General features: G+C 50.0%; 1 protein-coding gene across 2 annotated transcripts; it reads left to right on the top strand.

The window, feature by feature from the left end:
* Positions 1-20236, top strand: ADGRF3 (adhesion G protein-coupled receptor F3). 2 transcript variants are annotated; one of them, XM_077926699.1, is made up of 13 exons: positions 2-462; positions 3337-3555; positions 5081-5290; positions 7223-7366; positions 7489-7685; positions 10614-10805; positions 12399-13163; positions 13884-14510; positions 16111-16152; positions 16635-16719; positions 16832-16879; positions 19033-19090; positions 19674-20236. In XM_077926699.1, the coding sequence occupies exons 1-13, from the start codon at positions 264-266 to the stop codon at positions 19954-19956; spliced, it is 3069 nt and encodes a 1022-aa protein (XP_077782825.1). In that variant the 5' UTR covers positions 2-263; the 3' UTR covers positions 19957-20236. The 2 variants fall into 2 exon arrangements, with proteins under 2 accessions (XP_077782826.1, XP_077782825.1); XM_077926700.1 differs by lacking the exon at positions 16635-16719 and having other exon boundaries at positions 1-462; positions 19674-19760.
* Positions 20237-20551: the final 315 nt, after the last annotated feature.

Raw genomic sequence — 20551 nt, 5'->3', positions numbered from 1 at the left:
AGAACAAAGGACAATAGTCCCACTTCACGGAACACAGTAACACAAACATCCTGTCTCCATCACTTCCCAAAACATATGCCGTCATGTGATAGACAACAATCCCATGACTGCAATCACGGAGCAGGAATTCTAACATAATCTTGGCTAAAGCGCCCCCGACAGGTGGCCACCCAGCCTCTGTTTAAAGACCTCCAAGAAAGGAGACTCCACCCTTCTCCTTCTCCTTCTCTCTCCCCCCAGAGTGTGACCCCCGGCAGTGGGAGATGATGGCGTTTGGCTACAGCCGGACTTGCCGCTGTCTCCCCGGCTTCCAGTACAGCGACAGAGACTGCTCTCGCTTCCAGGGGTGTGGGGGTTTCTTCCAGGCTGCGGCCTCCCTGGTCTTCACACCCCCTTGCGACTGCCTCCGCTGGACCTCCGAAGACCCTGGCTACTGCCTGCCGCTGCTGGAGGCGGCCACAGGTACACAAAAGCCCACCTGGTGTGGCATCGGTACACTGCAATGTACACTGGGGCAGCCCTCGGGTCTGGCTTGGAAACTCCACCTGGGGCAGAATGCTGTGGCCAGATTGCTGACAGGGACTTCTGACCGGGAACATAGGACCCCATTGGGGTGTGTGTGTGTGTGTGTGTGTGCATTTATTAGTTTTTTAACATACCATTTTCAACAATAAAATTAAACATACTTTTACATCTTATTCAATTTTTTTACTTCCATCAATCCTGTCTGTGAATTTTCCAATCTAATCTCTTAGTATGCATTTCTTACTTCCCCTATTACATTAAAAACTCATAACCAATATCTCTATCTTTTCCTACTTTGTATATTTCTCCTTACAAAACCTCTTGTAGTCCTACTATCGTAATTTGTTGGTTATAATTGCTCTTCAAATAGTTTGTATATTTCTTCCAATCTTCTGTGAATCTCTGGTCACGCAGGTTTCGAATCCTTCCTGCCATTTTGTCCAATTCTGCATAGTCCATTAATTTCGTCTGCCATTCTTCTTTCATCAGAATTTCTTCTTGTTTCCATTTCTGGGCTAACAATACTCTTGCCGCATTGTTAAAACAGCGGCACCAGCTGCCCACTCACTACCTAGCCAGGTTCATGAAACAGACCCTTTGGTGTCAACGGCCCGGTCCGGTGGAACTCCCTGCCACTGAGAATTCAACAGGCACCTTCTGTGCCAGATTTTAAATGCCTGCTGAGAACCTTTCTATTCCACAGGGCCTCTGTGGACAGTACATCCTTCCACAGTGCTTAACCAATGTCCCTTCTTCACTTTTAAATGGTTTTAACTTGTTTTTTTACTTTTGTATGATCCCACTGCCTGTTTTTTTATCATTGTAAACCACTGTGATATATTTCTGTGATACAGTGGTACATAAACATCTTTATAAATAACTAAATAAGTGCCTCGATTACGGTTAGATTTTTTTCTTTGCTTTCGTTGTTAAGGCTGGTTTTAATGTTATGTTTTGTGTTTATTTGTAAGCGGCTTTGAGTTGTTGCGGCAAAAAAAGGGACTAATAAAACGGATAATTAATAATAATGGTAATTTATACACACACACACATTTTTATTGGTTTTTTTACGTATCATTTCCAACAATCATTTAACATACCGTATTTTTCGTTCTATAAGACGTACCAGACCAGAAGACGCACCTACCGTATTTTTCGTCCCATAGGACGCTCCTTCCCATAGGACGCACCTAGTTTTTTGGGGGGGAAATAAAGGAAAAAAATTTTTCCTTTATTTCCCCCCCAAAAGCAGGTTGGGGAAACCGAACCAGGTCGAGGAACAGCGGGATGGCGGCGCTGCGCCTCCCTGCTGTCCCCCGAGCTTGTGGGGCTGGCCGATGTCTGCCCGGTGCAAGGGGTGTTCTGCTTCAGGGTGTTCTGCGCGCCGGGCGGCAGGCTGCTATCCACAATGTGGGGAGCCATGCGGGGAACTCCTGCAGGGCTCCCCACGCTGCGGATGTATGCCTGGCACGAGGGGCGCTCTGCTTGAGGGCGCCCCGCCCGCCGGGCGGCAGGCTGCTATCCGCAGCGTGGGGAGCCTTGCGGGGAACTCCTGCAAGGCTCCCCATGCTGCGGATGTGTTCCCGAAGCGCCGGACTCTCTGCTTTCAGGGCGCCCGACGCTCCGGGAAGCAGGCTGCTATCCGCAGCGTGGGGAGCCCTGTGGGGAATTCCTGCAGGGCTCCGCACGCTGCGGATGTCTGCCCGGCGCGAGGGGCGCTCTGCTTGAGGGCGCCCGCCCGCCGGGCAGCAGGCTGCTATCTGCAGCGTGGGGAGCCTTGCGGGGAACTCCTGCAGGGCTCCCCACGCTGCGGATGTCTGTCTGTCTGGCGGGCGGGGCGCTCTGCTTGAGGGCGCCCCGCCTGCCAGTCGGCAGGCTTCTATCCGCAGCCTAGACAGCCCTGTGGGGAACTCCTGCAGGGCTGCCTAGGCGGCGGATGTCTTCCTGAAGCCTGGAGAGTGAGAGGGGTCGGTGCGCACCGACCCCTCTCGCTCTCCAAGCTTCAGCGAAAGCCTGCATTCTCCCCATAGGACGCACCCAGATTTCCCCTTCCGTTTTGGAGGGGGAAAAGTGCGTCCTATAGGGCGAAAAATACGGTAGTTTTTGGAGGAGGAAAACAAGAAAAAAAATATTCTGAATCTCAGAAGCCAGAACAGCAAGAGGGATTGATGTGCAGTGAAATCAGCAATCCCTCTTGCTGTTCTGGCTTCTGGGATAGCTGCACAGCCTGCATTCGCTCCATAAGACGCACACACATTTCCCCTTACTTTTTAGGAGGGAAAAAGTGAGTCTTATAGAGCAAAAAATACGGTAACTTCTTATCTTATACAATACAGTATTTTAGACTTCCATCAACCACCTCTGATGCTTTTCCGTTCTTTATCACTTATTCTGCATTTCTTAATTTCTCTGTTACTCTTAATTATCACTAACTAATAGTTCTCTTCATAGTCTTTCTTGCAATACTTCAAATAGTCCTCCTTACAGAACTTCTTGCAGTCGCACTAGCGTAATCTGTTCATTACAGTTGCTTTTCAAATAGTTTGTATATTTATTCCAGTCTTCTAAGAATCTCTGGTCCAATAATAATGGTAATTAAAGGGGAGCGGGAAAGGGACAGAATGCTTCTTTCCCTCTCTTAACCTAACCCCCCCCCGACACCTCTGGGAGGTGGGCTAGGCTGAGAGAGGCAGGGACTGGCCCAGTGTCGCCCAATGGAAGCTCCCTGGCTGAGTGGGAGGATTCGAATTCGGGCCTCTCCTAGTCCGACACTCTAACAGCTGCGCCACACTGACATCCCATCCCTTCTAGTTGCAGACAGCCAGCAGCTGCCTCCGGAAGTGGCCTCTGGCGGGGCTGACCAAGACCTGACCCTCTCCTTCAGCCTGAAGGATGGAGCCACGGAGGTGAAGATCTACCTGCTCAGCTCCCAGGGAGCTAAGGAAATCTTCAATGGGACGCAAGTGACTCTGCTGCAGAACGGCTCTGAGGTGGAGCTGAGGCTCTCCTCCGTCTCCCCGGACTGGGCTGGTGCTGTATCGCTCTCCCCTCTCTCTATGGAAAGAATGATTTCGGTCTAAATATGTGTCTGTGCATGGGCGTAGCCGGGGGGGGCAGGGGGGCAGCTCTCCCCCCCCCAATAATCAATAAAAAATCAATACAGTGGTACAGTGGTACCTCTGGTTGCGAACAGGATCCGTTCCGGAGGCCCGTTCGCAAAATGAAAAGAGCACAACCCGCAGCGGCGCGTCTGCGCACGCGCGGGTAGCGATTTGCCGCTTCTGTGCATGCGCGTGACGTCATTTTGCGCTTCTGTACATGCGCGAGCAGCGAAACCCAGAAGTAACCCTTTCTGGTACTTCGGGGTCACCGCGGGACGTAACCTGAAAGAACGTAACATGAAGCAGATGTAACATGAGGTATGACTGTACCTTGGTTCTCAAACATAATCTGTTCCAGAAGTCCGTTCTAAAACCAAAGTGTTCCAAAACCAAGGCACGCTTTCCCATAGAAAGGAATGCAAAATGGATTAATCCATTCCAGACTTTTAAATACAACCCCTAAAGCAGCGATTTAACATGAATTTTACTGTCTAACGAGACCATTGATCCATAAAATGAAAGCAATAAACAGTGTACTTCAGTCACACAGTCAATCAATTGGTAGCTGAACTGGGTTCCACAATGGCACAAAAACAAAACAAAAGAGCCGCAAAAATGAAAACGCAAAATAAATAGCAAAAACAGACAGACCTCAGCGTAACACTCAAAACGGAAGTGTGGCACTCAAATTGGAAGCGTAACACTCAAAACGGAGCACATTTGGCTTCTGAAAAATGTTTGCAATCTGGAACACTTACTTCTGGGTTTGCAGTGTTTGGGTTCCAAGTTGTTTGAGTACCAAGGCGTTTGAGAACCAAGGTGCCACTGTAACAATAACTGAGGTTCTGCCCCCCGCAACATAAATCCTGGCTACGCGCATGTGCCCGTGGTGGGCGGGCAAGGCTCTGGTGTTGAACTGAAACAGAAGGACTGCATCTTATTTATTGTATTGTATTAAAAAGCATAGAACTTTAGGGTGGGAAGGGACCCTGAGAGTCATCTAGTCCAGCCCCCTGCGATGCAGTTATCTCAAATGATGATGATGATGATGATGATGATTTATTATTTATGTCCCACCCATCTGGCTGGGTTTCCCCAGCCACTCTGGGCAGCTTCCAACAAAATATTAAAACACAGTAGTCCATCAAACATTAAAAGCTTCCCTAAACAGGGCTGCCTTCAGATGTCTTCTAAAAGTCTGGTAGTTGTTGTTCTCTTTGACATCTGCTAAGCCGAGGAGTTGGCGTTCCTATGTATGTGCAGGATCTTACCTGGAGGACCCTGCCCACATGCAGGGGTGGCCCGTGATTCCCAGTTCCACACCAGGAGAGAACTTCCAAGAGCTGCGGTTCCTGCACTGCCTGGGGTTGGACTAGATGCCCTTTGGGGAACCCCCCTTCCAACTCTGCAGGTCTCGGATTCTGGCTCCCAGTTCTGACACGTGTCTCCTACAGGAAAATACATCTGCCGCTACTTGTACGAAAACGCCATGCACGAGCTGACCAGGGAGGTGATCGTTCCCCTCGGGGCGGCGGACCTCATCCAGACACGGTCGCAGCTCTCCATGAACTGCAGCTCCCCTGAGGGCCTGACTCTGCAGTGCTGCGTCCGGAACAGAGGAGGAGAGCTGAGAGCATCCTGGAACCCAGGTGCCCCAGACCCAGGTGGGCGAGGGAGGGGAGGGAGCAGCTGGTGAGGCCCGGCAGCCTGGATGGGCATTCTGCACAGCTGTTTTATTTAAAGTGCATTTTAAATTAAGCTGAATTTTAAATTGCATTTTAACCTGTATTTTAAATTGGTTTTTTTCCCCTCCCTCTTCCCCTCCCCTATTATGTTTTTACTGTGATTTTATTTTATTGGTGTTAGCCGCCCTGAGCCCAGCTCTGGCCGGGGAGGGCGGGGTATAAATAAATAAATAAATAAATAAATAAATAAATAAATAAATTAGTAGTAGTAGTAGTAGTAGTAGTAGTAGTAGTAGTATTTCATAAAATTAATGCACGGCTTGATGGTAAACAAACAACAACAATGAAAACTCAAAGTGGTTTCCAAAAGGATAAGACAAGGAAAAAAATGCAATGCTTTTAAATATACAAAAATTAAAAGACTAAAACAGATTAAGATGCACAACTTTCTCAGCGTCTGGGAAGGCTAGTTGAAACAAAGATCTTTTCAGACCCCTGCTTGAACTCTAGAGGCAGGGACTTCCAAAGTGCAGGTGCTGCCACACTAAACCACCAATTTCTTGCGAGTGGGAAACAGGTCTAAGGTGGTCTGGACAATTCTGCTGATCGCAGGGGGTCTTGTGGGTGCATGTGGGGTGATGCAACCTCGCAAGGAGGGTGTTAAGATAGCAGAGGGGGAGCTCCTGGTAGTTCTTCCCCCCTCAGAAGTCCGTGCATTAATGTGTGTGGCCCAGATGAGGGCCTTCTCGGTGGTGGCCCCCAAATTGTGGAACTCCCTCCCCACAGAGTTGCCAGCCGGGTGCCCAGAAACAGGACCTGAGCGCAGCAGAAACTTTCCCCACTTGGGATTGCCAGCATTTGTTGTTGTTTAGTTGTTTAGTCGTGTCCGCCTCTTGGTGACCCCCTGGACCAGAGCATGCCAGGCCCTCCTGTCTTCCACTGCCTCCCACAGTTTGGTCAAACTCATGTTCGTAGCTTCCAGAACACTGTCCCACCACCTCGTCCTCTGTCGTCCCCTTCTCCTTCTGCCCTCCATCTTTCCCAACATCAGGGTCTTTTCCAGGGAGACTTCTCTTCTCATGAGGTGGCCAAGGTCTTGGAGCCTCAGCTTCAGGATCTGTCCTTCCAGTGAGCACTCAGGGCTGATTTCCTTCAGAATGGAGAGGTTGGATCTTCTTGCAGTCCATGGGACTCTCAAGAGTCTCCTCCAGCACCAGAATTCAAAAGCATCCATTCTTCGGCGATCAGCCTTCTTGATGGTCCAGCTCTCACTTCCATACATCCCTACTGGGAAAACCAGAGCTTTAGCTATACGGACCGTTTTGGCAAGGTGATGTCTCTGCTTTTTAAGATTCTTGGACTTAAGTTCTATCTAAAGATTAAACTACATCAGAGTAACCTACTATCTTTATGTACTGAGGACGCCTGATGAAGCAACTGGCCTGTGGATTTGGAATGCTTATACGTTCCTGTCAGCTGTAGAGAAAGCAAATGGCAGAGATCAGTGGCATAGCGTGGGGGGTGCAGGGGGGGCTGGCTGCACCGGGCGCAACATCTGTTGGGGGGGGCATGCTCGCACTCGCAGCTCTCTGCCCCTACCTGGCTCACTCAGGGTTAGGGGGCACAAATTACTTGCCTTGCCCCGGGTGCTGACAACCCACGCTACGCCACTGGCAGAGATGCAGAGGCCTGTGGGATTTGATCAGAAACTATTGACTGAATCAAACCCAGTCAACGCCATGCTTTCATAGTGGACACAATGGCTTGCTCCATATTTCATAATTCCTCATAGCAATCCCACCTGACCCCCACACTCTGGATATCTGCACCCCTACATCCCCCCACCAGATCTTTCCCTTCCTTCTTCCCACCCTCCCTGCCCTGAGCATCTGACCCCTTCTCTCTCCGCAGTTCGCCTGGGGGGCAACGGAGACCCACTCTGCCACTTCCTCGCCCTGAGTTCCTGCCCCAGCGCTGACACCGCCTACCAGTGCACATTTGAAAGCGACCGCCTGGGAACAGTGCAGACCACAGTGTCTGTGGGCCCGATTCAAGGTAACGGGGAGACGGGGGAACTGGTGGACACAGAGTCTGCGCATTTCTGGCACTCCTTTGAGAGCTGGACGTGTTCCATGAAGGCTATTTCTGCCTGTGCATGTGTGTTTCTTGTGCCACAGCTGGAGATCGCTTCTGCCCCGGTGAGAACTCCACAGGCAGGTGGGATGCCACGAAGGCAGGGCAGGTGGCTGAACTCCTGTGTCCCGAGGGGACCGATGGAAAGATGCTGCGGTCCTGCTCTCCTGGAGGGACCTGGGAAAATGTCCAAGACAACTGCACAAATCATCAACTGCTGTCTGGGTTGCACGAGGCCCAGGTAACGGGTGGATTCTTCTGGGCTTCTCTCTCTCTCTCTATATATATATTGTTGGAGGATGGATGGCGGCTAACAGATTGAGGTTGAATCCTGACAAGACAGAAGCACTGTTTTTGGGGGACAGGGGGCGGGCGGGTGTGGGGGATTCCCTGGTCCTGAATGGGGTAACTGTGCCCCTGAAGTATCAGGTGCGCAGCCTGGGAGTCATTTTGGACTCACAGCTGTCCATGGAGGCGCAGGTCAGTTCTGTGTCCAGGGCAGCTGTTTGCCAGCTCCATCTGGTACGCAGGCTAAGACCCTACCTGTCTTGCCAGAGTGGTGCATGCTCTAGTTATCTCCCGCTTGGACTACTGCAATGCGCTCTACGTGGGTTTACCTTTGAAGGTGACCCGGAAACTGCAATTAATCCAGAATGCAGCAGCTAGACTGGTGACTGGGAGTGGCCGCCGGGACCACATAACACCGGTTCTGAGAGATCTGCATTGGCTCCCAGTACGTTTCCGAGCACAATTCAAAGTGTTGGTGCTGACCTTTAAAGCCCTAAATGGCCTCGGTCCAGTATACCTGAAGTCTCCACCCCCATCGTTCAGCCCGGACACTGAGATCCAGCGCCGAGGGCCTTCTGGCAGTTCCCTCATTGCGAGAAGTAAGGTTACAGGGAACCAGACAGAGGGCCTTCTCGGTAGTGGCGCCCGCCCTGTGGAACGCCCTCCCAGCCGATGTCAAAGCAATAAACAACTATTTTACTTTTAAAAGTCATCTGAAGGCAGCCCTCTTTAGGGAGGTTTTTAATGTTTAATGCTGTACTGTTTTTAATATTCAGTTGGAAGCCACCCAGAGTGGCTGGGGAAACCCAGCCAGATGGGCGGGGTATAAATAATAAACTATTATTATTATTATTATTATTATTATTATTATTATTATTATTATATACACACATACCTATATACAGTCTATATACAGTTTATATACAGTCATACCTTGGGTTACAGCCACTTCAGGTTGTGTTTTTTTGGGTTACGGACACCGAAACCCGGAAGTACCAGAACGGGTTACTTCCGGGTTTTGGCGGTTGCGCATGCGCAGAAGCTTTAAATTGCACTTTGTGCATGTGTAGAAGCGCCGAATTGCAACCCGTGCATACACAGACGTGGGTTGCAAACACTGCGGAGCCCCGTTCGCATCTAGAAGCAAACGTAACCTGTGTCTGCGCGTGCGTGGGTCATGTTTTGGCACTTCTGCGCATGCGCATGATGTCACTTTGAGCATCTGCGCATGCGCAAGCAGCTAATCCCGAATAATTCTCATCCCGAAGCACATTCAACCCGAGGTATGACGGTACTTGATCTTCCTGGTTCCTGATCTTTCCCGTCAGTCTTGCCATCTCTGCATATTCCATAAATTTGGTCTGCCATCATTATGGGCCAAATTCTTGTACCTGTTCCCATGTTAGCTCTGCTATCAATGGGAAACGATATCGATACGAAATGATATCTTTATTGTCATTGTCCCCTACAGAACAATGAAATTGAAAAATCTACATAAGACATTCAAAACCCCCTAAAAACTCTGAAACCCCATTTTAAAATACAATATACTCCTATAGAGACTCCTTATACTGCTTCCCAATGTTGAGCCTAAAGGGTTGGTCTTACTTTTTATGGCAACCGTGAGACAAATAGTTGCTTCCAACTGGGGTGGAAACGCCCCCCCCATGGGAACTTGGACCCAAGATATGTGGCATCTAGCACTTAAATGCTTAACTCAAGAATAACAAAGAAAGACATGTTTCACTCTGTACGGTCTTGATCTCTATCGTTCATCCACCCTAATCTCCTCTCTGTCTCAGTCACAACAGCAACTATGAAGAAATAATTTTAACACTGTAGACTGGAGTACACCCTGTGGACGTAAATTTAATTAACAATATTAAGAATGTGAGCTTAATCTGTAATGTAAAAGATTTCCCAAGTCTGTTCTGATGCCATGTGCATGATTAAATTTTTTATGCTTGATGTTTTAATTATATTTTTTAGATATGCTGCAAGCCGCCCAGAGTGGGCGTTGTGTAAATATTATTATTATTATTATTATTATTATTATTATTATTATTATTATTACTGCATACAAGGCTTTAAACATCTGAATATGCATTTGTCCTGTTTGCCAACAGTTTATGGTTGGTAATTATTTTTTACATTTTTCAGTAGAGCTTGTAATGAAACGAAAAAATAAAACCTCAAAGTGATTAACCAGTGATTAACCTCAAAGTGATTAACGGCTAAGGGAGCTGGACATGTTTAGCCTGGAGAAGAGGAGGTTAAGGGGTGATATGATAGCCATGTTCAAATATATAAAAGGATGTCATATAGAGGAGGGAGAAAGGTTGTTTTCTGCTGCTCCAGAGAAGCGGACACGGAGCAATGGATCCAAACTACAAGAAAGAAGATTCCACCTAAACATTAGGAAGAACTTCCTGACAGTAAGAGCTGTTTGACAGTGGAATTTGCTGCCAAGGAGTGTGGTGGAGTCTCCTTCTTTGGAGGTCTTTAAGCAGAGGCTTGACAACCATATGTCAGGAGTGCTCTGATGGTGCTTCCTGCTTGGCAGGGGGTTGGACTCGATGGCCTTTGTGGTCTATTCCAACTCTATGATTCTATGATTCTATGATTTCCATGTGACAGCCCATCAGATATTTAAAGATGGCTCTAATATCTCCTTTCAGCCTCCTCTTCTCCAGGCAAAACATCCACAACTCCTTCAATAAGGCTCGGTTTGCAGAACCTTTACGTTCTCGACCGCCCATCTCTGCACATGTTCCAGCTTGTATTTTTTTAACAGCCAGTGGGTATTGTGGCATCCAGTGGCAATGAGTTCCATAGGAAGCCACCTTTGGTCTAATATTCTCCCTGCTCTGTTTGTGTGCAGCTGCTCCAGGCAGGGCTGGGCAGCCCCCAAACGGAGGTCCCTTGGATGATAGACTGGCTGAAGGCGGAGACCGAGTCCGGGAACATCCAGGGCAAAAACCCCCGAGACCTCCTGGCTGTGCTCGACACGATGGACATCATCTCGGAGGTGGCGCTGGGAGCCCAGATGCGCCTGGAGAGCAGCGTTGTGGCTGTGAGTAGCAGCACCCTGGGAGGGAAGGACTTTGGGGTGGGATTCCTGCAAAGCACTCGGCAGGGGGCTTATCCTTGGGCTTGATCCGGAAGCTGGAATCAGTGCAGGATGCTGCAGCACAATTGCATCACAACCCCTGTCCTCAGGGATCTGTCTCTCCAGAGAGGTGCATGCTCTGGTTATCTCCCGCTTGGACTGCTGCCATGCGCTCTATGTGGGGCTACCTTTGAAGGTGACCCGGAAACTGCAATTAATCCAGAATGCGGCAGCCAGGCTGGTGACTGGGGGCAGCCGCCGAGGCCACATAACACCGGTTCTGAGATATCTGCATTGGCTCCCAGTACGTTTCCGAGCACAATTCAAAGTGTTGGTGCTGACCTTGAAAACCCTAAACGGCCTCAATATACCTGAAGGAGCATCTCCACCCCCATCGTTCTGTCTGGACACTGAGGTCCATCTCTGAGGGCCTTCTGGCGGTTCCCTCCCTGCGAGAAGCCAAGTTACAGGGAACCAGACAGAGGGCCTTCTCGGTAGTGGCACCCGCCCTGTGGAACACCCTCCCACCAGATGTCAAGGAAATAAACAACAATCCTATTTTTAGAAGACATCTGAAGGCAGCCCTGTTTAGGGAAGTTTTTAATATTTCATGCTGTATTGTTTTTAACACTCGATTGGGAGCCGCCCAGAGTGGCTGGGGAAACTCAGCCAGATGGGTGGGGTATAAATAATAAATTATTATTATATTTTTATATCTGCACTGACTGCTGATTGGCTAATCGGCCAAGTTCGATATGTTACTGTGGGGATATAAAGCCCTTAACTTAGTAGTGCATCTTGACACTCACGTTGTAGCCCCACAGAGGAACTTACGGTCTTCAAATAAAAACATCTTGAAGGTCCCAGGCCACAGAGAGGTTAGGCTGGCCTCAACTAGAGCCAGAGCTTTTTCGGCTGCGGCTCCAACCTGGTGGAACGCCCTGTCGCAAGAGACAAGGGCCCTGCAGGACTTGACATCTTTTCGCAGGGCCTGTAAGACAGAGCTGTTCCACCTGGCCTTTGGTCAGGGCGCAGCCTGACTCCCTCCTTTGGCAATCTCTACAAAGCTTTAGTCTATGGTTGCCATCAATTTGTATTTTAATTAATTTTTAGAATGTATTTATAATGTTGTACTGTTTTAGTGTTGTTAGCCGCCCTGAGCCCGGCTTCGGCTGGGGAGGGCGGGATATAAATAAAATTTATTATTTATTATTATTATTATTATTATTATTATTATTATTATTATTATTAGCCCAGGTTTCTGAAAGCAGTCAGCATGTTGTTGACAAGTTCTGCATAGTTTCTGGCCTTATTGTTGCCAAGAAATAGGGAGGGAGGGAGGCTTTCAGTGAGCACCCAGCCTCACCCCAGGAAAGTCCGCTCACTGATTCCTTGACCACCTCTCACTGCAAGACTTGGCCATCGGCCAGTGATTGTTTAGCTGCGACGCCTGCATTTCTGGGGTTGCACTAGATGACCCTTGTGGGTCCCTTCCAGCGCTTCTACAATTCTAACCGTGACCAAGGTGAATGAGGAAATGCCTCCTTCTGCTTTCAGAATTTGCTGGCTGCTGCCAACACGATTCTCGACGTAGACCCGGGGCCGGAGTGGTCTGTGGTGGAAGCCCTGAGCCCGTCAGCCGCTTCCAGGCTCCTGCAGTCCATCGAGAACCTCGCCAGCCTCCTCCTGCCGCCCTCGGGCAGCCCCTACAACTTGACGCTCCCCAACCTTGAGCTCCAAAGCGCCCAGATGGGCCCTGAGTTTGAGGACTTCAACAAGGGCTTCGACACTGACCCCCCTCTCCGCATCCACATTGAGGAGGAGGAGTTGCTGCGCTGCGGGCAGAACGTCACCGTCACCAGCCTGGTGCTGAAGAAGCTGGGCAGAATCATGCCAGGCAGCCGTGGCGCCAAGGCTAGGCTGGGCAGCTTAGTGATGTCCAACTCCGTCACGGCTTCCAACGGGAGCGTCTCGCAGGTGGAGGTGCAGATGACCTTTGGCCACTGGAACGGCACCGGCGAAGGGCAGGAGGAGGAAGACGAGGAGGAGAGGGTGGCACAGTGTGTGTTCTGGGACCACAGCCTGCATGGCAGGGTTGGCGGCTGGTCAGCTGAGGGGTGCCAGACTTCCGGCGCTGAAACCGCCACCAAGTGCACCTGCCGCCACCTGACTTCCTTCTCCATTCTCATGTCTGCCCATCCTGTGCCAGACAGCTTCGCCCTGACCTTCCTGGGCACCTTCGGGGTCTGCGCCTCAATCCTGGCTCTCATTGCCACCCTCGCCATCTACTACCTCGTCTGGACTTCGGTGGTGAAGAACAAGGTGAGAGACAAACAGGCTGTGCCATTCCGAAATTTGGAGTTGGGGGGAAAGGCAGGGCCGGATTTAGGTTTCATGCGGCCCCAAGCTCCTGAAGGTAATGGGGCCCTTTATATGTCCAGCTGTCCTTTGTCAACAACAAATTGTCACTGATTTTTGTGTTGAATAGATGCTATATGGTCATTTATGGACCTAATAGGTATCTCAAGCCATTTGTGCATGTTGCCTTACAACCAGTCCATGCAGAATGTCGGCACCCTATATATAGAAAGGAGCAAACCAGTGATATTTGAGGGAGCAGGTTAGCAGGCGGGGCCCATGACTTGCATCAGGCATAGGCAACCTTCGGCCCTCCAGATGTTTTGGACTACAATTCCCATCATCCCTGACCGCTGGTCTTGTTAGCTACAAAAATCTAAAAACATATCAAAGATAATCATTATAAACTCTAACAGAATTAAAACAATATAAAAAAACACACCTATTAAAATACAGACAATAAAAAACAGCACAGCACTATTAAAGTTTCCTTCATTGGAGGTTTTTAAACTGAGGTTGGAGGGCCACCTATCAGGGATTCTTCAGCTGTGTGGTTCCCGCGTTGTGGGGTTGGGCTACATGACCTTTGGGGTTCCCTCCCAACTTTACAAACCTGTGATTCTAGGGCCCCCTGAGGCCTGCCTGGCCGCCTCTCACCCTGACCAGCCTTCTCCCGTTCCCCAGGTGGCTTACTTCCGCTACACCACGCTAGTCAACATCGCCCTGTCTCTGCTGATGGGCAGCTTCTGGTTCCTGGGCGCCTCTCGCCTGGCGTCCGACCCCGAGAGCAAGCTGTGCGTGGCGGCCGCCTTCTTCACCCACTTCTGCTACCTGGCCATGTTCTTCTGGATGCTGGTCCAGGCCCTGATGCTCTTCCATCAGCTGGTCTTCGTCTTCCACCAGCTGAGCACCCGCTCCGCCCTGCCCGCCATGGTCTCGCTGGGCTACCTGTGCCCCTTCGCCATCGCCGTGGCCACGGTGGCCGCCTTCCTGCCCCGGGGGGGCTACCTCCACCAGGCCGTCTGCTGGCTCTCCTCCCGCAGCAAAGCCATCTACGCCTTTTCCGTGCCCGTCCTGGCCGTCGTGTCGGCCAACGCGCTCATCCTCTTCGTGGTGCTGCTGAAGCTCATGAGGCCCTCGGTGTCCGAGGGGCCGCAGGGAGAGGAGTGGAAGGCTCTGGTCAGCATCTTCAAGGCCCTGCTCATCCTCACGCCCGCCTTCGGGCTGACGTGGGGACTGGGCGTCATCACCATGACCTCGGAGGCCTCGCAATTCACGCATTACATGTTTACCATCCTCAATTCGCTCCAGGTGGGTGTGGAGCAGGGCCAAGGTAATTGTGTGTGTGTGTGTTTGTGTAACTGGGAGTCAGAGTGCTGCCACACAGGTTGGCTCAGAAGCAAGGTAACTGGGAGGTAAAGGTAAAGGGACCCCTGACCGTTAGGTCCAGTCGCAGCCGATTCTGGGGTTGCGGCGCCCAAACTAACAGAATTAATTTTAATAGGGACAAATGCAAGGTTCTGCGATTAGGCAAGAAGAACCAGATGCACAAATATAGGATGGGGAACACCTGGCTTGACAACAGCACATGTGAAAAGAATCTCGGGGTGTTAGTAGACCACAAGCTGAACACAAGCCAACCATGTGATGCAGCAGCAAAAAAGGAGAATGCTATTCTAGGCTACATCGAGTACAGTGTCCAGATCAAGAGAAGTCATAGTCCCACTCTATTCTATCTTGGTCAGACCCCCACCTAGAATACTGTGTCCAGTTCTGGGTGCCACCATTTCAGAAGGATATTGACAAGCTGGAAGGTGGGCAGAGGAGGGAGACCAAGATGATCAAGTCTCTGGAAACCAAGCCTGATGAGCAGTTGAAGGAGCTGGGTAAATTTGGCCTGGGTAAGATGAGACTGAGATGAGATAGGACAGGGGTAGCCAGTTCCCAAGAGACTGCGATCTACTCACAGAGTTAAAAACTGGTTCACGTCAAAGTTTTTTTAGGAATGAGGAAAGACTTGTTTTTGGGTGGGTGAATCTTCAAATATCCCAGAGGGCAGACTCTGAAGTACCATATTTTTCGCTCCATAAGATGCACTTTTTTCTTCCTTAAAAGTAAGGGGAAATGTCTGTGCATCTTAAAGCAGGTCATGCTTTTTTTTTTAAAAAAAGAGGGAAGTGTGTGTTGAAACAAAGCCGCTAATTGGCAAGCGATCGGGGAGCGAGATAAGAGACACTAGCAATAAAGGAGGCTGCCCGAGAGCGGGGAGGTAAAGACAGCAAACTTGCAAGGAGAGGAGACAGGAAGACTAAAGCAATGAGGAGAGAAATTAGAAGAAAAGGAGGAGCAGAAAACTGCTCCAGCTAAGGAAAAGACACAGAGGCAAACAAGAGGGAAGGGGGTGTTGAAAGGAAGCAGCTGATCGGCAAGTGATGGGGAGGGAGATAAGGGATGCTAGAGATAAAGGAGGCTGCCTGAGAGCGGGGAGGTAAAAGCCCATGGATCCTCAGGATTTTTACATTGGGATCCTCAGGATTTTTACATTTTACATTGGGTCACCCCAAATTCACCATCAGATCACATAGCATGTCCATGGCTACAGCCTGCACCAAAAAAAACACACATCCACTGTTTCGTGGGGCCGCAATGGCGCAAAAACGTAGTTACAAAGCACGGATCCACATGGATCCTCAGGATTTTTGCATTGGGCCACCCCAAACTCACCGTCAAATCACATGTCTGTGGCCACAGCATGAACCACAAAAATCATACATCCACTGTTTCATTCAGAATATTTTTTTTCTTGTTTTCCTCCTCTAAAAACTAGGTGCGTCTTATGGAGCGAAAAGAACAGTATTTTGTTTAAGACCGCTGTAGGGTCTTCACTAAGCAACATTCCTCTCTGTTACAGGGGGTCTTCATTCTGATTTTTGGCTGCCTCATGGACAAGAAGGTAAGCAGCACCCCCTCCCCAAATTGGCAGTGTTTTGTTTTTTCCAACCAGGAGGGTCTCAGAGACCTGGAGTGGGCGGTGATGTGGAGGCTGTTCCAAGCACAAAGGTATGAGGGGCTTTTCACTGCATCGCCCACAGGAGAGAAGGATCTTTGCCAGTCACTGAGACCCACAATGGGGGTGGGAGATGCACTTAGGGGGAAAAGCTTCTTCTACATCAGGCATAGGCAAACTCGGCCCTCCAGATGTTTTGGGACTACAACTCCCATCATCCCTAGCTAACAGGACCAGTGGTCAGGGATGATGGGAATTGTAGTCTCAAAACATCTGGAGGGCCGAGTTTGCCTATGCCTCGTCTACATCTCTGGGGCAGGGGCTGTGACCCACAAGTGGTTTCTTCAGGAAGCTTGCTGGCTTTGAACACCACCCAGTTGATTTTGCTCCTTTTTAAAGAACATTGTGGCTGATCATTCACTCCCCAGGTGAGAACTTACAATCACAAAAAAGGTGATGGAAACTGTCGCTTTGGACCGATGAACCCCCAGGACAGGACATGCAAATGGAGAGGTGAAAGGGATGCTGGTTCATACTGCAAAAACACCCTAGCAGAGGGTGTTCATAGCCAGGACTGTCACATGTTACTCCGATGGCCTCAGGTGTCACTGTCTGTTTCTTGCAGGTGAGGGGAGCGCTTTGCAAGCGTCTGTGCAAGTCACCTGCAGCTCAGGTAAGCAAGGTCCCAGCTGTTCCTCCACTTCCCTGCCTTCGCACCACCGGCTTCGCTGGGAATGAACTGCCACCTCCCCTTTCGCCTGGCGTCCAGGCTTGGAGGCCGTAGATCCTTTGCTGAGGCCCTTTGCTTCGGCCTCCTATTTATCCAGAATCTGCTTACCTGCCCCTTGCAGCCGGCTCCCCCTCTGGAGAAGTCTCAAGAGCTTCTTCTTGCCACAACCCTTTCCTACAGCTTTTCCAGAGGCCCAGCTCCATCAATAACCTTAGCAGCAAAGAAAGCGCTTCTTCACGCAGTTAATAAACTATGGAACTCCCTGCCACAGAAGACAGGGACACCCACCAACTTGGATGGCTTGAAAAGAGGATGAGACAAATTCATGGAGGAGGACAGGGCTATCGATGGCTAATAATAATAATAATAATAATAATAATTTATTTATATCCCGCCCTCCCCGGCCAAAGCCGGGCTCAGAGCGGCTAACAACAATAAAAGTAACACAGCATTCTAAAACCAATTCATTCTAAAATCAATTCAGAATCAAATTATTGGCAACCATTGGGTTGGAGTTCTATGAGGATTACAGAAGGAGAGAGGGGGTCAGACTGTGCCTTGGCCAAAGGCCTGGTGGAACAGCTCCATCTTGCAGGCCCTGCGGAAAGATGTCAAGACCCGCAGGGCCCTAGTCTCTTGGGACAGAGCGTTCCACCACATTGGGGCCACAGCCGAAAAAGCCTGGCTCTAGATCAAGGGAAGTAATAGTGCCACTGTATTCTGCTCTGGTCAGACCTCACCTGGAGTACTGTGTCCAGTTCTGGGCACCACAGTTCAAGAAGGACACTGACAAACTGGAACGTGTCCAGAGGAGGGCAACCAAAATGGTCAAAGGCCTGGAAACGATGCCTTATGAGGAACGGCTAAGGGAGCTGGGCATGTTTAGCCTGGAGAAGAGGAGGTTAAGGGGTGATATGATAGCCATGTTCAAATATATAAAAGGATGTCATATAGAGGAGGGAGAAAGGTTGTTTTCTGCTGCTCCAGAGAAGCGGACACGGAGCAATGGATCCAAACTACAAGAAAGAAGATTCCACCTAAACATTAGGAAGAACTTCCTGACAGTAAGAGCTGTTCGACAGTGGAATTTGCTGCCAAGGAGTGTGGTGGAGTCTCCGTCTTTGGAGGTCTTTAAGCAGAGGCTTGACAACCATATGTCAGGAGTGCTCTGATGGTGTTTCCTGCTTGGCAGGGGGTTGGACTCCATGGCCCTTGTGGTCTATTCCAACTCTAGGATTCTATGGTTGAGGCCAGTCTAATCTCCCTGGGGCTTGGGACCTCCAAGATGTTTTTGTTTGAAGACCGTAGGGTCCTCCGTGGGACATACCAGGAGAGGCAGTCTCGTAGGTACGAGGGTCCTAGGCCGTGAAGGGCTTTAAAGGTTAAAACCAGCACCTTAAACCTGATCCTGTACTCCACCGGGAGCCAGTGCAGCTGGTATAGCACCAGGTGAATGTGATCCTGCAGCAAGGACCCCGTAAGGAGTCTTGCCGCAACATTCTGCACCTGCTGGAGTTTCTGGGTCAGTCTCAAGGGCAGCCCCATGTAGAGCGAGTTACAGTAGTCAAGGTGGAGGTGACCGTCGCGTGGATCACAGTGGCCAGATGGCTCTGCTCTGCCTCCATAATCAGAGGCAGCAATGCTTCTGAAACCCAGTTTCTGGAAGCCACAGGAAGGGAGAGCGATGCTCTTGCGCTCAGATCCCGCTTCCCACGGGCATATGGTCAGCCACCAGGATGCTGGACTAGATGGGCCATTGGCCGGATGTAGCATGCTCTTCCAATACTCTTACAGAACCTCCAACTCCAGAAGCAGTCTATCAGTCTTAGTTTTTTTACGGGAATTTGGCTGGACTAGATGGCCCCATGGCCCGAGCCATCAGGTTCTTCTTAGGTCCTTAGGCTATCCTCCTTGCTGCTGAGTGAAGGGGCTTCTCTCTCCCCGGGGCTTTGGGGGGGTGGGTGAGGGAAGGCAGGGGAGCCAGAGCAGGGTCTCCCCACTGCTTCCTGGGATGCTGCCAGGTGGAATCCAGGGGCAACAGTAAAATGGTAGGGCCGGTTTACTCACCCTCCTGTCTCTCCCAATTGGGTCCACAGACCAAGAGCGAAACGCTGGACTCCAAACTCAGCAACTGAGAGGCTGGAAGTCGCACAGGTGAGCAAGCAAGGGGGTGGGGGTCTCCTCTGGCCAACCAAAACGTTAAGGGTGGCCAATTAGGTCCAGTCATGACCGACTCTGGGGTTGTGGCGCTCATCTTGCTTTACTGGCCGAGGGAGCCGGCGTACAGCTTCCGGGTCATGTGGCCAGCAGGACTAAGCCACTTCTGGCGAACCAGAGCAGTGCAAGGAAACGCCGTTTAGCTTCCCGCCAGAGCAGTACCTATTTATCTACTTGCACTTTGACGTGCTTTTGAACTGCTAGGTTGGCAGGAGCAGGGACCCAGCAACGGGAGCTCACCCCGTCGCAGGGATTTGAACCGCCGACCTTCTGATCGGCAAGCCCTAGGCTCTGTGGTTTAACCCACAGCACCACACATAACTTGCAAATCACAAATCTCAATAGTTGTCATCCCTCAAGTTTGGGGGCCCAGTACAAAGCCCCCTTTTTGTATTGTAAACAAGATGCCTGGCTTTGGGTGTAGGGTGGAAAGTTAGAGAGCAAAGCTGGCTTGGAGGACAGAAGAGGGTAGTGTATTGTGTGTTTTTTGAAATTAAGATAAATTCTTGTCCTCTTCCAGCCCCACAGCTTTGGGCAGTAGAAAATGGCTCTCGGCTTGCCACCCTCCTCCTCCCTGCCCAGTCAAAAACATATTGCAGCTTTTGGAAACCAGCAGCAAAAGTTCCTTTTATGAAATGTGGGAAGCCAATTCTGCCACTCGCTTTCGCCTTCAATCAGGACCATGCCAGCAGCAGGACTTCAGAAGGACAACACAGGATCAGGCCTTTTCTGCAGTTTGTGGAACGCTCTGCCCTGGGAGGCTCGCCTGGCCTCTTCATTATACACCTTCAGGTGCCAGCTGAAAATGTTCTCTTTCAACCAAGCCTTTGGCTGACTAACAACCAATATCTTTTTAAATGTGTTTTGTGCGTGGAGGGGGAGTTATCAGGTTTTTTCCTGTTCTTATTTTTCTTATATATTTTGTATTTTTATCTTGCATTTTTATGTTGTTAACCTGAGATCTATGGACGAAGGCAGTGTATAAGTTTAATAACTTTTAAGAGCAAGCTGGTGTTAAATGCAGGTGCTGTATAGTGGTTAGCGTGTTGGACTTGGGCTGTGAAGCTCATGGGGTGACCTTGGGCTGGTTGTGGGGATTAAATTAGGAGGGAGGAACCTGCCATGTGCGCCACCTTCAGCTCCTTGGATTAAAAATAGGGGGATAGAAATGTAATGAATGAATGAAAAATAAAGGAATAACACTGTAAGCGCTTACAAGAATTAAATGATGGTAGAGAACAGCTGAACCCCTGTGGATGGAATGGTGGGGTATAACAATGGCTGAAGGAAACAGATTTCACCCTGCAGGAGCCAAGAGACCTGAGCTCTGAGGAATCCCCATTGTAATGTTGGTAGTGGGGAGTCTGTTGCAGGCTGCCTGCCCCCTCAAGGACTGTG

The sequence above is a fragment of the Podarcis muralis genome, chromosome 3, assembly GCF_964188315.1.
Source record: "Podarcis muralis chromosome 3, rPodMur119.hap1.1, whole genome shotgun sequence".
Classification (NCBI taxonomy): Eukaryota; Metazoa; Chordata; class Lepidosauria; order Squamata; family Lacertidae; genus Podarcis; species Podarcis muralis.
This window is presented reverse-complemented; position numbering and strand designations above follow the sequence as displayed.

Coding starts and splice junctions, on each gene's coding strand:
- ADGRF3 (XM_077926699.1), top strand. CDS start 264: ATGATGGCGTTTGGCTACAGCCGGACTTGCCGCTGTCTCCCCGGCTTC. Junction 5,291..7,222: donor CCCAGGTGCCCCAGACCCAG/GTGGGCGAGGGA, acceptor CTCTCTCCGCAG/TTCGCCTGGGGGGCAACGGA. Junction 10,806..12,398: donor TGGAGAGCAGCGTTGTGGCT/GTGAGTAGCAGC, acceptor TTCTGCTTTCAG/AATTTGCTGGCTGCTGCCAA.